We start from the raw sequence: 14,497 nt of genomic DNA, 5'->3' as shown, positions 1-14,497 counted from the left end.
ATATAATAATATATAATAAAATATTAACAAAAAAAAACATTATTATTTTATATGAAATTGATAAAGGAAAAATAAATAATACTCTAAAGATACAAATGGTATGCAAGAGTTTTTCAGGAAAATAAAATGATGTTATATATGCATATTTATTTATACATGTTGTGATATAATAACAAACAAAAAAAAAATTGAATGATTCTTAGAATAATAATAATTGCTAATATTTTGACTTATTTCTGATCATACATTCCATAAAAGAGAGAATTAAATTTGGTGTCATGCGTCTTTTTGATCATTCTAGCGGTATTATACAATTTTAACAAAGAAGTGTTATTTAAGCAAAATGAATTATTTAAATTCTGTAATATTTCATTATATTTATTCATCTGTAAATAAGACATATTTTTCCAATAAATGGTTTTTACATTTTGTGGGTTTATTATAAGTGCTTTATCTGCAAAATTAATAGATTCATTATAATCATTAAGTTTGTATAAACAATTAGACAAGTTAGTTAATATTTTTTCCATATACATTGTAAATTCCTGAATTTGTTCATCCTGTTGTGAATATAAAATATCTATTTTTTTTTCTTCAAATATTAAATTGTATATTTTAGAAAAACGGAATATATCAAACCCTTTTTTATAATATATCGAAGCAGCATAATATAAATTAATTTTCATAAAATCATTTCCTATTCTATTATATATTTTTAAATTTTCCACTTGTTCTTTAATATTCATATTCCACGAATCTTTTTTTTTGCAAAGAATTTTAACTATCTTTATTTTTAAAATTGCGTCTTTTTCATAAAAGTTTTTATCAAAGTACACATTCTTTAATGAATTCATAATAAAAGAAAATTTAGTTTTTCTTTTTTCATCCTTAATATTTTGCCTTATTTGTTCAGACGAATTGTATGTATCACAGTGATGTTCGTTTATTGTATTTATAATTTGAATGGGCTTAATTTTTTTTTTTTTTTGAATATTAACAATTTTTTTAGATAATATATTTCTCTTAACCTTTTTAAAAGAACGCAAATAAAAAAGGAGTCTGTTTATGCCTTCAGTATAGTTAAATTCTTCAATAAAATGATTTTGCAAAGAAAAAAAAGATTTACAAAAACTGTTAACTTTTCGTTTCTTTAATCCGTTAATTAGAAAAAACCCTTTTCCTAAATTTCTGTTGGAAATTAGCCATTTTAAGAATTTTTTCTCATGATTAATTGTTTCATTTCTTAAGTTAGTGTTTTTTTTTGGCGAACTTTCTATGTGTTTTTTTTTTTTCGATGATGTGTTAGTGTCCTCAATCTGAGTTGGAGATGATAGAATGGATTTTCTTTCTTTTACAAATCCATCATTGCTTTCATTGTTTCTTTTATTTTTAATTTCTTTCGTTACACAAGCAGAAGTGGATTTTTGAATTTTGATTGAGTTTTGATCCTTTAGGAATATATCATCATATAAAAGATGATAAATAAAATAGTCTTCCGAACAAATATTTTTATTTTTTGATAAAGGTATAATTAGTTCATCTCCCTCTTTCATTCCTTTGAAAGATTCATAAAACCAAATAGGTGAAGTAAAGCAAGATCCATAAGAAAAAAGAAAATATGCTTTGGACTTTTTTATATAACTATTATTACTACTATAAAATTTTATTGGCAAAAATAACTTATCCCTTTTATCTTTATTAATGTTTTTAGAAATGGTCATATGAATAATTAATTCACAATTGACATCGATAATAGGTTTATTATAGTATTTTCGATTGTCTTCATATAAATAAAAAAATAACTTTTCTGTGCGATTCATATTTATTATTGACTTTATATTTACAGTTTTTGACCTTTTAAAATGTACTAGTTCTATGATTAGCTCTTTCTTAGTTTTTGTAATTTCATCATTTATATTATCCCAATTATTTGAAGATTCTTTCGATGTATTCCCTTCAGTATTTATGCTTATATTATTTTCACTTGTTTCTATATTATTAGTATTATCCCAATTTCCATCACAAGTACTATTATTCTCATGGTTATTTCTGCAAGTTGAACGATCTACATTCTTTACTGGAGCTTTATGAACATTATATGGATCCATTTTCTTCGTTCCAGATCCTTTATTTGTATAAATATTTTCCTTTGAACAATGTATATGAAAACATTCTAAGCCTTTAAGGGTTATTTTCGATATTTCTCCTCTTTTCATATTTTGCAAAGCTTTAAATAAACCTCTATATCTTAAATTATTCATATCAAAGATCATATGTACATATTCTTTATTTGAGTTTTCTTGTATAAAAAAATCAATATAATCATTTTTTTTAGGGGAAATAACCCCTTCACCCTCTTTTATAACTTCCTTTGTTATTGTTTTATCATCATTTAGCGTATCAACTCTGCAAAACTCTTTTAAATAAATAACAAATGTACAGACATCGTCTTCATTTAAAAACTTATATTTTAAATCGTTTATATCGTCTAATTTTAAATATTGTGTATTTTCATTGGGGCTATTTTCTGGATTAGTATTTGCAATATGATTGGTGGATTCATGGGTGAGATCATTACAAATTTTAACGGTATTTTTATTTTCATTATTATCGTTACTATATTTTTTATGTTTTCTTAATAGTAATTTTACATCATTTGAGCTTATTTTGATTCTTTTAAGTTGTTTAACCGCTGGGATGGCGGAATATTTCTCGACACATTTCTTTTTAAATTGCAACCCTTTTTTAAAAGCTACCCTAAAGGTTTCCTTTTTATCATATTTAGCTATTTTTTCGGAATTTCGAAATATCTCTGTAAAGAGGTGTATGCAAAGTGGTGTACACGAATGTAAAAAATGGGGAAGTAATAAATATATATGTCTGTGAATATGCATTTTTATGGAACAAACTTATAGTTGATTACTTTTGAATATTTTCGGAGCTTGAACAATACAAACTTCGTTAGGTTTCATGCATTTCAATGCAATTTCACACACATAGGGTATTTGATCTATAAACAAATAAAATTAAGCACCCATGAATATTTAAACATTAGAAATATATGCACATATATTATTATTCAACTTTAACATAATTAAAGTATGCAAATACAATAAAATAAAGAGAAAAAAACAGGGGAATAGAGACAAAATGAAAAAGGTCATTTTGTAGAACCATTTTTTCCTAAATAGACATCAGCCGCTGTTATTCCATCTTCAAAGCCAAGTTCATAGTATATCACTTCAAAAACGAAGGAAAATAGATAAATAAATTTATAGGTATATGTTTCACGATTTTGAAAAAATTCCACTTATTTTTGCGAATGGAAACATGATTATTATTTTTTTAATATTTTTTTTTTACATTTTACTTTATGGCCATTTGTGGGATTATAATAGCCCTTAAAAAAATAACATAAATAAAAAGGTGATGAAAAGAAAAGATAAAATAAATACCAACATGAATGGAATAAATCGATCAATAAATATAATAATAATTAAAAGTTTACATATCCAATTTGTTTTATGATTTTTATCGAAAATGTGTCTTCACTTATAGCGTAAACATCATTTAAATATTCACATGGGGCTTCATCATCACTATTAAAGTTATAGGCTTAAAAAACAAAGAATTGGAGAATTAAATGTCATGAATGGAAATATATATCATATATACATGAATTGAATATTATACAAATATTTATATGAAAAGTTTTATATTGATTATTTACTTGGTGCTTCCGAGTCCGTTATCATTTTTCCCTCACGAATGTGTTTATTCAAGTTTAACAGTAATCAAAAGAGTATTATTTGGATAAATATATAGACATCTTTAATCAAAACCTATGTTCACAATTAGCTGTTAAAAACCCATTTAGGTTTTTTTTTAAAATAATTAAAAATATATAAATATATATAGTAGGTGTGAAAAGAGAAAAAAAATAAATTTGTAATGTAATTAAAAACCGTTTACCGAAATGCTTGTGGTTTTTAGCACAAAAAATGCATAATGTAAAAGGGTGGTATGTATATTCTAGCAAATAAAATGCAATAAAAAATAGCCTATAATATGAGTACTCATAAAGCACAAACAAATGACTAAATATGAGAATAAGACTTTTAAGAATACGATATACTTTTGATAAGCTTCAAAAAAAAATTTAAGTTACAATTAAAGTTTAAAAAATAAATTAAGAAAGTACATGTAAAACTATAGTAAGATATTTGAAATATAAACACTAAAAAAATAAAAAAATATATATTAAAAAAAATAATTTAATATAAAAAATAAGTTTTCGTTTTTATGAAAAATTATAAAAAATAATACCTTAATTTGCGAATTTACATGAAATAAAACAACATTAAGTAATAAGTATATTATTTCCCACATGATAAATATTTTATTTATTATTATGGGGAATTTCCACAATAGGTTACATATATATACACATGTAAGATGATTAATTTAAATATAAAAAATCTCCTGGGTTTTAAACAATTTGGAGCTAATGAACAAATATAGAAATATTGTGTACTTTCTATATTTGTAATAAATTTAATTTAACTTTTTTCACGTAAGATAATGTATATCATTTTCTGATTTTGCAAATATTTTTACTAAAAATTATTCAATGGTATATAAAATATAGGTGAGGGCAATTAAAACATACCCAAATTAATTTTCAATATTGTGATACTATTTTATAATTATGAATTTATTATCCTTTATCATTAATTTTAATGATTTGTGATACCAGAGGCTTCGAATCGAGCTCTAAATCTTTTCTTTTAGCCTTTACAAAAATGTGACCGAAAGCTCTGTTTTGAGCTTCAAACTAAAAAAAACATAACGAAGATATTATATAGAAAGAAATATTTAAATAGGAATAGTGTAGACGATAACTAAATGCAATAATTAATATGTATTAATTTAAAATATTTAATATCCCTAATACACACTAATCAGAGAGAATTATTTGCCTAATAGTTTTTTTAATTAAGCATGCAAATCGATATCTCTATATATAGATCAATGTGATTCTATATATTAATAATTAACATAATTTGCAATTTTGGTATTTGATTAGGTATATTATTAATGATATAATAAAATTATAACATTTTATTCTTTTATTTTTTAATTTTACCGGTGATGATATATCATAATTTTTGTTCAGTTTATTGTAAACTTCATTGTTTAGGTAAAATATGTTCCTATCATATGCTTTGGTGGTTACATATAGAAAAACACCACTAAGCGCAAGTAATGATAATGTTATATACTTGGTTTGCTTTTGTGTTCTATTCTGAAAATATCTGTATATAACTTTTTTTGTATTTTTCTTATTATATATGTTGAATTCACTAAAAAAATTGTTACTATGCTTATCGTTTGACATGGTTTATATATTTATATAATTTTCATTTTATTATATGATGAACTCTTGAATATTTGCCATAGAAAATTAAAGAAATATTGTATATGGTAAATTGTTATCGTATTCGAAGGTAATCAAATTTAAGAACACACTTCAACTTGCTTTATGTACAACTCCAGATAGTTCCTTTCTGCCCTCCGATTTGTAAAATAAGAAAAACGAAAAAATATATATTCGTTAAATGTAAAATAAGGATGTATATAAAATAATGGTATTTAGTGGTATTGTATAAATTATTTAGGTTTTAAAGAAATATATATATTTTTTATTTTTATTATAAAAAATGTGCTATAATTAGATATAACATGCATGTATTTTTAAAAGCTTATGAATTATATATTATTATATAGCTATAAAGATTTGTACATTTGGAACATTACGACATAATTTGTATATGCTATACATATTATGGTTGATTATTTTCGTATAATTAATTATAGTGGAAAATTAGATTATTTTATATTTTTTTCTTTTTAATATGTTTATTTCATTTTGTATCCATATATAAATACTTTCGCTTTTTTATTATTATCAGCACATAATTAGTATGTGCATATTCATATGTTAACTTCAGTATTTAATTGAATAAAACTAATATGCATTAAAGATTATTGCATGTTACTATTGTTGCACAAGTTTTTAAATTACATTATGGTTAAAATATGTTGTACGCAAATGTTATTTGTAAGTATAACTAAATAATATTTTTTGTAATTATTTTTATTTAATATTATTATGTATGCGAATATTATGATTTTTTTTGCAAAATATATATATATATATATTCTTTAATATTACATACGACATTTTGAATTTAGTACAAGTTAAATTTTTTCATTGTATGCAAACTGATATCGTTGCTACGTAGTTATTACATATGGTGAACATTAAAACATAATGTTTAATATATTTTATCATTTTTAAAATTAGTTTAATTTAAAGCAATTAATTTGTTTTAATAAATACTAGCTAAAAATATTATATATATATCTATGTATATAGTACATAATTTGCATATATATAATGGCACATCCTCTATATCTGCATAAAATTTAGTGATTAATTGTTAATTTTGATATTAATTTGGCATTTTTAATAATTTTATATATTGATATGTATCTAATAGTGATATTTTATGTTTTTATTAATGATTATTTTTTTTGAACATTATAAAAAGTAATATATGTGTATATATTAATTTATAATAATATAAGAGAAACTCAAAAACATTAACTTCCGAAGTGTGTATGGGGTGAAATTAATACCCTGTAAATGTCTAGAAACGACAAATGTGTATATTAATAAAAAGTTGAAATTGGAATAATTGTGATTTAATTATAAGGTATCAATACTTTTTGATAATGATTATAATTGAATTTTATTTTTAAATAAAACTGTATTCGGAAACGAACAGATTAATTTATATGTATGTATAATATACTTTTATAAAGAAAGAAATCCTATTAATTTATTTTTTGATGTTCCCAAAAATTAATATGACATAATTTCCTTTGCATTAATTTTATTACTTTTATATTTTGTTCATTATTTTTTATATTATTTTTAATTACGTTATTTTATTATATTGTGTCTATATTTTCGTTTATTGATATGGTTTTAGGATACCATTTATATAATTTCATTTAAGTTTTTACAGTACATATATTATGTATATATTTGTACTTGTATATTCGCAAAAATCCAGATATAAATGTATATAAAGTAGTATCACTCGAGAATTGAAAATGCCCAACTTAAAGTTGATTAAATATAACAAAAAAACTAAAAAAAAAAGTCAATATTTTTTTAGTTATATCAAAAAATATAGAAATTTTATATTATTAAAATTAATTTTATTATTTTTTTTATTAAAAAATGGAGAAAGTACAAATGAAGTAAAAAACCACGATGTAGTAATACAATCAAGGAAGGTAAACAATAGTATTTGTTTCGAACCACAAAATTATTATGGAAGAGAAAATTATAATATCATAGAACAAAATTTACATATAGGAGAAAAAAATCAAAATGGAGGCACCAAATGCACAGAGAAGGGTATAAGCTATTATGATAAAATTATTAATAAATTTAAAGTAGCATATGAAGAATTATGGTATTTAGATTTTCCCACAGAATATGATATTGATTTAACAACGTATGTTAATAAAAAGTCAATAAAGTATGATACGTTAAAAAAGAATCGGATTTTAGAAGAAAGCAAATATCCACAAAAGATAAAAGTAAGTGAATTAAAAGATATATGTAATACTGAAATTGATAATTTCGAAGTAGGACAAAATGGATTATCAACAGTATCCGATTCAATATCAGAAGGTATACTATTTTATTGCTTTATATTTATATCTGCTACAATGATACAATTTTTTTTATCAAAAATAAATAAGTTAAGTATTCCAGTATCTGTGATATGGTTTTTGTACGGAATGTGCACATATGGAATAGCTAAAAATTTTAATATGTTTGAAGAAAACGCTTTACATAAATCTATAATTAATGCAAGGAATATTGATGCGTCAATTTTATATTTTATATTATTACCTATATTATTATACGAAGCTACTCAAGATATTAATTATTATGCTTTTAAAAATTTTATATATGGGGGTATAGCACTAGCTGTTGTTGGTGTAGCATTACAAGTAGCCATATTAGGTGTTTTATTTTATTACACATTTATGTATAAACAAGAGCAATCTCCATTGTCTAGTAGTTTTTTGTTAGCTTCTATATTATCGTCTACAGATCCGGTTGCAGTCTTATCAATTTTATTAGTAGTTGATGCGCCTACAAAAATAAGTTCAATGTTTCATGTAGAATCGCTGATAAATGATGGTAGTTCCGTATTATTATTTCAATTTTTTTTTTATTTAACAATTGGATATAAGGCGAACGCATCTCAATATATTATTCTTTTTGTAAAGTTACTATTTTTAAGTCCTGTATTTGGTATTGGTATGGCAATATTAACATTTATATGGATGAATATGTTTAGGAAATATTATTATAATCAATGTTTGGCTACAATAACAATGTGTTATTTATGTTATTTTATTTCTGAATATTGCTTTAATTTATCTGGACCATTATCTATAGTTTGTTATGGATTATTTATTAATGCATATGGGCATATAGCTTTAGATGAAATAGCACAAAGAAAACATAAAGAAATTGTCGAGGTATTAGCACTTATGGGTAATTCAAGTATTTTTATTATATCAGGAATAATAACTGTTGGAATGATGGAAAATGTATTTAGAGATAATTTACAATTTTTAGTATATATAATATTAACATATTTATTTTTATTAGTTGCTAGGGCAATAATGATATTATTATTTACACCATTTTTATCAAGAATTGGTTATCCAATAAATTGGAAAGAAATATTATTATTAATATGGGGGGGTTTAAGAGGTGGTATAGTTTTAGTTTTAGGTTTACGTATAGAAGCTGAAAATAAAATAAATGACAAATTAACAACAGAATTAGCCTATTACATTAGTGGAAGTGTATTATTAATATTAACCATACAAGGTTTGACATTTGAATGTTTATATAAAATGTTAAATATTTATCCCCCCAATCCATTTCGAATTGTATATTTAGAAAAGGTTTTAAAAATGATTGATTATAACTTTTCTATTAGAAAAAAAAATTTGAAAAATTATTGGCTTTTTAATGATACAAATATATTATATTTTTCAAATAAAATTGTTCCTGAATTATATTGGAGAAAAATGAATAAATATGGAGAGTTTGATTTGGGCTTACCAGATATATATGCATGTTTACAAGATATCAGTGCGTGCGATATTTCGGCATGGGAGCGTTACACTGATTCTCAAACAGCAATAGATAATTTGAGCGAACAATTTTCTAAAGATAATATGAATATACCAAGCAAGTCTCCTAACAAAACATCACCTAGCACAATAAATCACGGAACAGAGGTTAATATAAATAATAAAGCGCAAACTAGTCGTAATTTAAAAGAAAAGGAAATGCGTGGAAATGATAATATTAATAACGACTCTAATATTTTAAGAGATGATACAAACATTTTGGAAAATAGTTCAGATGAAAAAACTCAAAAAAAAAATAATAAAAAGAAAAACGAATTTAATGAGTTAAAAAATACGAAAAATAATTATTTATATATTGAAGATGATGATAATAGTGATGAATATAGTTATACAAATAAAGGAGAAATAAATAGAATAAAAAGTTATTATGGCAATGACATTAATAGTAAAGGATATCATAACGTGATTGGATACAATGATTGGATTAATAATGGTAGAAATGATAATAAGAAAGGAAGAAGAAGCTCAAGTATGAAGAATAAAGTAGGGGATTTTATGACTAGAAGAAGGAAAAATTATAGTAATATATATAAAAATGAAATGAGAATAAATGTTATTCGAAACAATTATAATAGTAATGATGAAGACGACAATAATTTTAACATGCAAAATAATTCTATATCGAGAAATAATATATATCCAAATTCAAATGAAAATTCAGAAATCGATTCAGTAATTACTGATAACGTTGAAGCATATAAAAAAATTAAAAACTTAAACGTATTCAATTATGATAAAATTTCAATTAAAACGTATGACCGATTAATAAATAAAATGAATTATAGAGAATTTAAAAGAATTCGCGATAATAGAGATCATTTTACAGTTATCGATAATATCGTTGACAATAAGGATAATAAAGAAGATAATTTTGATCCTAAATATAACCTAAGATTAATTGAGCATGCTACAGATTTGCCCAAAACATTGAGTGATAATTACCTCGTTAAAAAAAATACATACAACATAAATAAACAAGATAGTGATTCAAAAAATCCTGAAAATAATGATAAACAAAAAAAGAAAAACAATTTTCTTATCATTAATAATGATAACAATAAGAGGGGAAGCGATAGTAAGAGTGAACACACAAATGAAAACGAATCAAATTGTCTCGAAGAAAGAAAAAATTCTCAAGCGGATTATTCAAAGGGAAATATAAACAATGATGATATAAATAAGAAGAAAGAAAATATATTAGCTGATATTAAGGACCTCGGCATTTTACCAAATATAAATAGTGATAATACTATAAATTTAAGAAATTTACACAAAGGTGAAAATGAATTAATAATGAATGATGATTTTGTTATCAAAATTCAAAAGGATCCTTTGAAGGGTGAAGGAAAAATTGATTTTAAAGAAATAAACTCAAGAAAAAAAAAAAATCTTGAAAAAGATCAAATTGAAAAATACAATGTAGATGATGAATCGGATAACTATAATGATACTAATAATATCATATTAAACGATTGTGATGATAAATGTGATGATAATATTACAAATAAATCTAAAGTAGAAAATAAGAACAATGAAAACCAAAACGATGAATATTTAACGTATCAAAACTTATTTACCTTAGATACTAATGGTAAAAGAATATCGTCATTTTTTAATAATAATTATCGTAAAGATAGTTATATAATGAATCATAAAAAAAAACCTTTTGGAATTAAGATTTCTACAAAGAACACGAATGAAAAAAGGATATCAATATTTAATAGTGATGTAGATAATAAAGGTGATAAATATGGTAATAAAAAAGGTAGGTGTTCAACAAATAGTGGTATATTTAATTTATTAATGTGTAAACCTCGAAAAAAGCGAAATGATTATACTGGTGCAAAAAGTGATTTAAATGAAAAAAATATTGAAGAAAATGAACCAAATATGGAGAATTGTGATTATATAAATAATAATGAAGATAATAATATCGATGATAATTTCATGATATTTAGATATGATACAGACCAAACAATAAATTTTGAATATGTTAAAGATAAATATCATAAAAATAATAGTGCATTTTATCGATTTTTAAGGAGACCAAAAATAAAAATTCAAAGTAAACAATTTGATCAAATAAGAAGATCAAGAAGCCATGAAAATTATCGAAAAAATAAAGATAAATATGGTAAATTAAAAGATGGTGTATTTCATTCTTATAGAAAACAAATCATTAGAAAAGAAAGGGAAGGAGAATTATATATTATGATATTTAATACATGTAAAGAATTGTACAAAAAATTGTATGTAAATGGATTTATATCTGGTGAATGTTTATTAACACTAAATTCAATCTTAGATTTATCTGCTGATTTCGCTTTAAAAAAAGTCAAGATGAATCCAATAAGAGCCTGGGCAGATGCTTTTAATAAAAATAACAATAATAAAAATAAAAAAAAAGCAAAATACCTTGATCATAGAAATGGTTTTGAATACGAATTTACTGTATTATTATCAAAATTAAAATTTAATAAAAAAAATAGTTTTTTCTGCTCACCTAAAGTATTAAATATATTTCTTATTTATGAATATTGTATGAATGATTTACAAATTATATTGGCATATGTTGATGTTCATCAATGTACATTAGATAAAGGAGGAATAACCATGAAATTATTATTAGGGAAAAATTTACTAAAAAGCTATTACAGAAACATAAAACTTGCAAAAGGTCTTATTCCTCTTCTTGTTAATAAATATAAAGACGTGGTTAAGTATTGCCTTATAAAAATAGGAGCAGATATGCTTATGCACTTGAAGAAAATGGTAACATATAGTTTTTCATTTCCCCTATTTGTGCATGATCATCTCGATTTTTAGTTTTTCAATACCATGCATCTATGCTTATGTTTTGTTACTCTATATATACCTTGCTTATTTGGTGATCTATATTATGTCTAGTAACTATAGAGACATAAAACAATATATTATTTTCATATATTTTTTAATTTTTCGTCATTTTTTCAGATTGTTAATGAGCAAGTGGCCAATGGATTATTGTTAACGCAAGATAATGAGAAATTAAATTATATTTTTGATGAACAAAAAGTAAAGATAAATCGATACAGGCCATATCTACATTATATTTTTAAAAGGAACTTATTTAAGTTGTTTGTTAAGTAATTCCGATGATATGCTTTGCGAACATATTTCAAAAGCATAACAAAATAATTTGTTATTTATTTATACTAGATCGAATTACTATATTAGCATTTTATGTTTAAAAAATCCGTATTAATATATAAAAAACATAAACAAAAAATATATACAGTTTTTACTCACTTAATATTTATTATAAATGGTTGTGTGAGTTTAGATTGTATTTCATAAATATCTTATATGAAGATAAGAATGAATTGTATCATTGTTATTGATTTTTTATAAAATAGTATGCACACAAATGTGTAGCATTGCATTTTTTTACATTTAATATGTATTGCATAATGAATTTTAAATTAATTTTTATTAAATACATTTCCCCTATTTAAGAATTCATAATGTATACATATGCATAATTACATCCTTTTCTTCTACTTTAATATTTTTTTATTAAAAATAGAAAGAAAAAATCGAAACTTATAAAATAAACTTATATGTGTTATATGTTTTGTATTTTGCTCATATTCATTAATTTATGTTTAATTTATTTATTATATTTTTGGGACGTTTGTTTTATATATTTTTGCCAATTTTTATGTAACGAATAATTATTTATCATATACAAGTATGCATGTTTATTATGCATGTTATAAATCCAAATTAACAGCGATATTATTTGCTAATTTTTAAATTTTAATATTCCATATAAGAGGCATTTAATTGCCTAATTAACTCAGACCATTGCAATGCGTCCTCGATATATATATATATATATATATATATATTATTTTGACTTTATTATAAATATGGAATTATTCTCATGGTTGCACTTGCTTAATGTAACACTTTTCTTTCAAAATATACAATATGAATATTTGTTACCGATCATTATATTTTCATATGTACGTATGTTGTCTTGCACATTTATTTATTATTTCAAATGCAATGAGATATAGACTATACATATTGGTACGATTTAAATAAATACATATATTTATTCATTTGAACTTTTATATTTTAACTTTAATATTATTAGTAGTACAAAATAGGTATAATAAAAATGTAGGCATATTGTATAAGGAAATAATATAAAGCATTGAAAAAATATGATAAAAATGCGTAAAACCAAAAAGCATGATGCTGAAAAACAATAAATGACTTAGAGATATTATCGAGATTGTGGAAAAACTTCTCTGAGCATTTATAAGTAAATAAAAATGGTATTTATATATGGTTGTATTATTGCAATATGATATGTGGTGTTTTTCATATTCGTTTTTTCGTGATATCATTGATAACATGAAGAAACATTCTAATCAAAATAAATATACATATATTATGGTAATATTTTATATAGAATGAAATCGAAAGGACATATAAATGTGATAAATTAAAAAAGAACAAATATAGCATATAATTATGATTATTGAATAATAGCTTAAAATGGAATTATTTAAATTGTGGTACATAAAATAAAATTATCATTTAAATAATAAATTAAAAGGTTAATAATTCAAAGTTATAATTGGTGAACTTAAATAGTTATTTATGAAAAATTGTTTTGTTTGTGGTATTAAATAAAATCATTGTAAAAATATAAAAATGAGCAAAATGAAATTTTCTTTTTTTTAAGCTTTAGCATGGTTATGTATTTTCGTTTTTTTTCGGGAATTTTGTGGTATTATTATTAGCGTATTAGGGAAAGTTATATATAATAAATAAATGACTCATTTTTAAGCGGGGGAAAAAATATATGGGATATAAAAATGATATAGCATCTCATCGCCTTTATTATATATAATATTATTTGCCATATATATATATAATTATTATAGTATTTTTGTGCGCATATATTGCATTAAAAAAATATAAAAAAATGAAAAAATAATATATTTTATAAATAATTAAAATTAAAGATTTGCATTTTGAAGCTGAAAAAGAAAAGTATATAGATATATTTATACTTACATATATTATAAATAATGAAGTTTATTTTAAAATTCGAGAAAAAATATATATATTTGTATATATAATATATATATATTTATGTTTTTTTTTTAATACTTTTTTG

General features: G+C 22.5%; 3 protein-coding genes across 3 annotated transcripts; 1 reads left to right on the top strand and 2 right to left on the bottom strand.

Annotated features, from left to right (window-relative positions):
• Positions 1–230: 230 nt before the first annotated feature.
• On the bottom strand, positions 231–3,755 carry PY17X_1403800 (tetratricopeptide repeat protein, putative; the record flags this gene model as incomplete). The annotated part of the gene is made up of 6 exons (XM_022957401.1): positions 231–2,812; positions 2,924–3,010; positions 3,175–3,240; positions 3,364–3,400; positions 3,509–3,615; positions 3,731–3,755. The coding sequence occupies 6 exons, from the start codon at positions 3,753–3,755 to the stop codon at positions 231–233; spliced, it is 2,904 nt and encodes a 967-aa protein (XP_022812800.1).
• A 962-nt stretch (positions 3,756–4,717) lies between these two features.
• On the bottom strand, positions 4,718–5,398 carry PY17X_1403700 (conserved Plasmodium protein, unknown function; the record flags this gene model as incomplete). The annotated part of the gene is made up of 2 exons (XM_022957400.1): positions 4,718–4,834; positions 5,147–5,398. The coding sequence occupies 2 exons, from the start codon at positions 5,396–5,398 to the stop codon at positions 4,718–4,720; spliced, it is 369 nt and encodes a 122-aa protein (XP_022812799.1).
• Positions 5,399–7,182: 1,784 nt separating this feature from the next.
• PY17X_1403600 (sodium/hydrogen exchanger protein) lies at positions 7,183–12,450 on the top strand (the record flags this gene model as incomplete). Its single annotated transcript, XM_725791.1, has 2 exons — positions 7,183–12,093; positions 12,295–12,450. 2 exons carry the CDS (start codon positions 7,183–7,185, stop codon positions 12,448–12,450), a joined length of 5,067 nt encoding a protein of 1,688 aa, XP_730884.1.
• Between the last annotated feature and the right edge of the window lie 2,047 nt (positions 12,451–14,497).

Source organism: Plasmodium yoelii (assembly GCF_900002385.2).
Source record: "Plasmodium yoelii strain 17X genome assembly, chromosome: 14".
NCBI lineage: Eukaryota > Apicomplexa > Aconoidasida > Haemosporida > Plasmodiidae > Plasmodium > Plasmodium yoelii.
The sequence above is the reverse complement of the archived record's forward strand: the minus strand, read 5'-3'. Positions and strand labels throughout refer to the sequence as shown.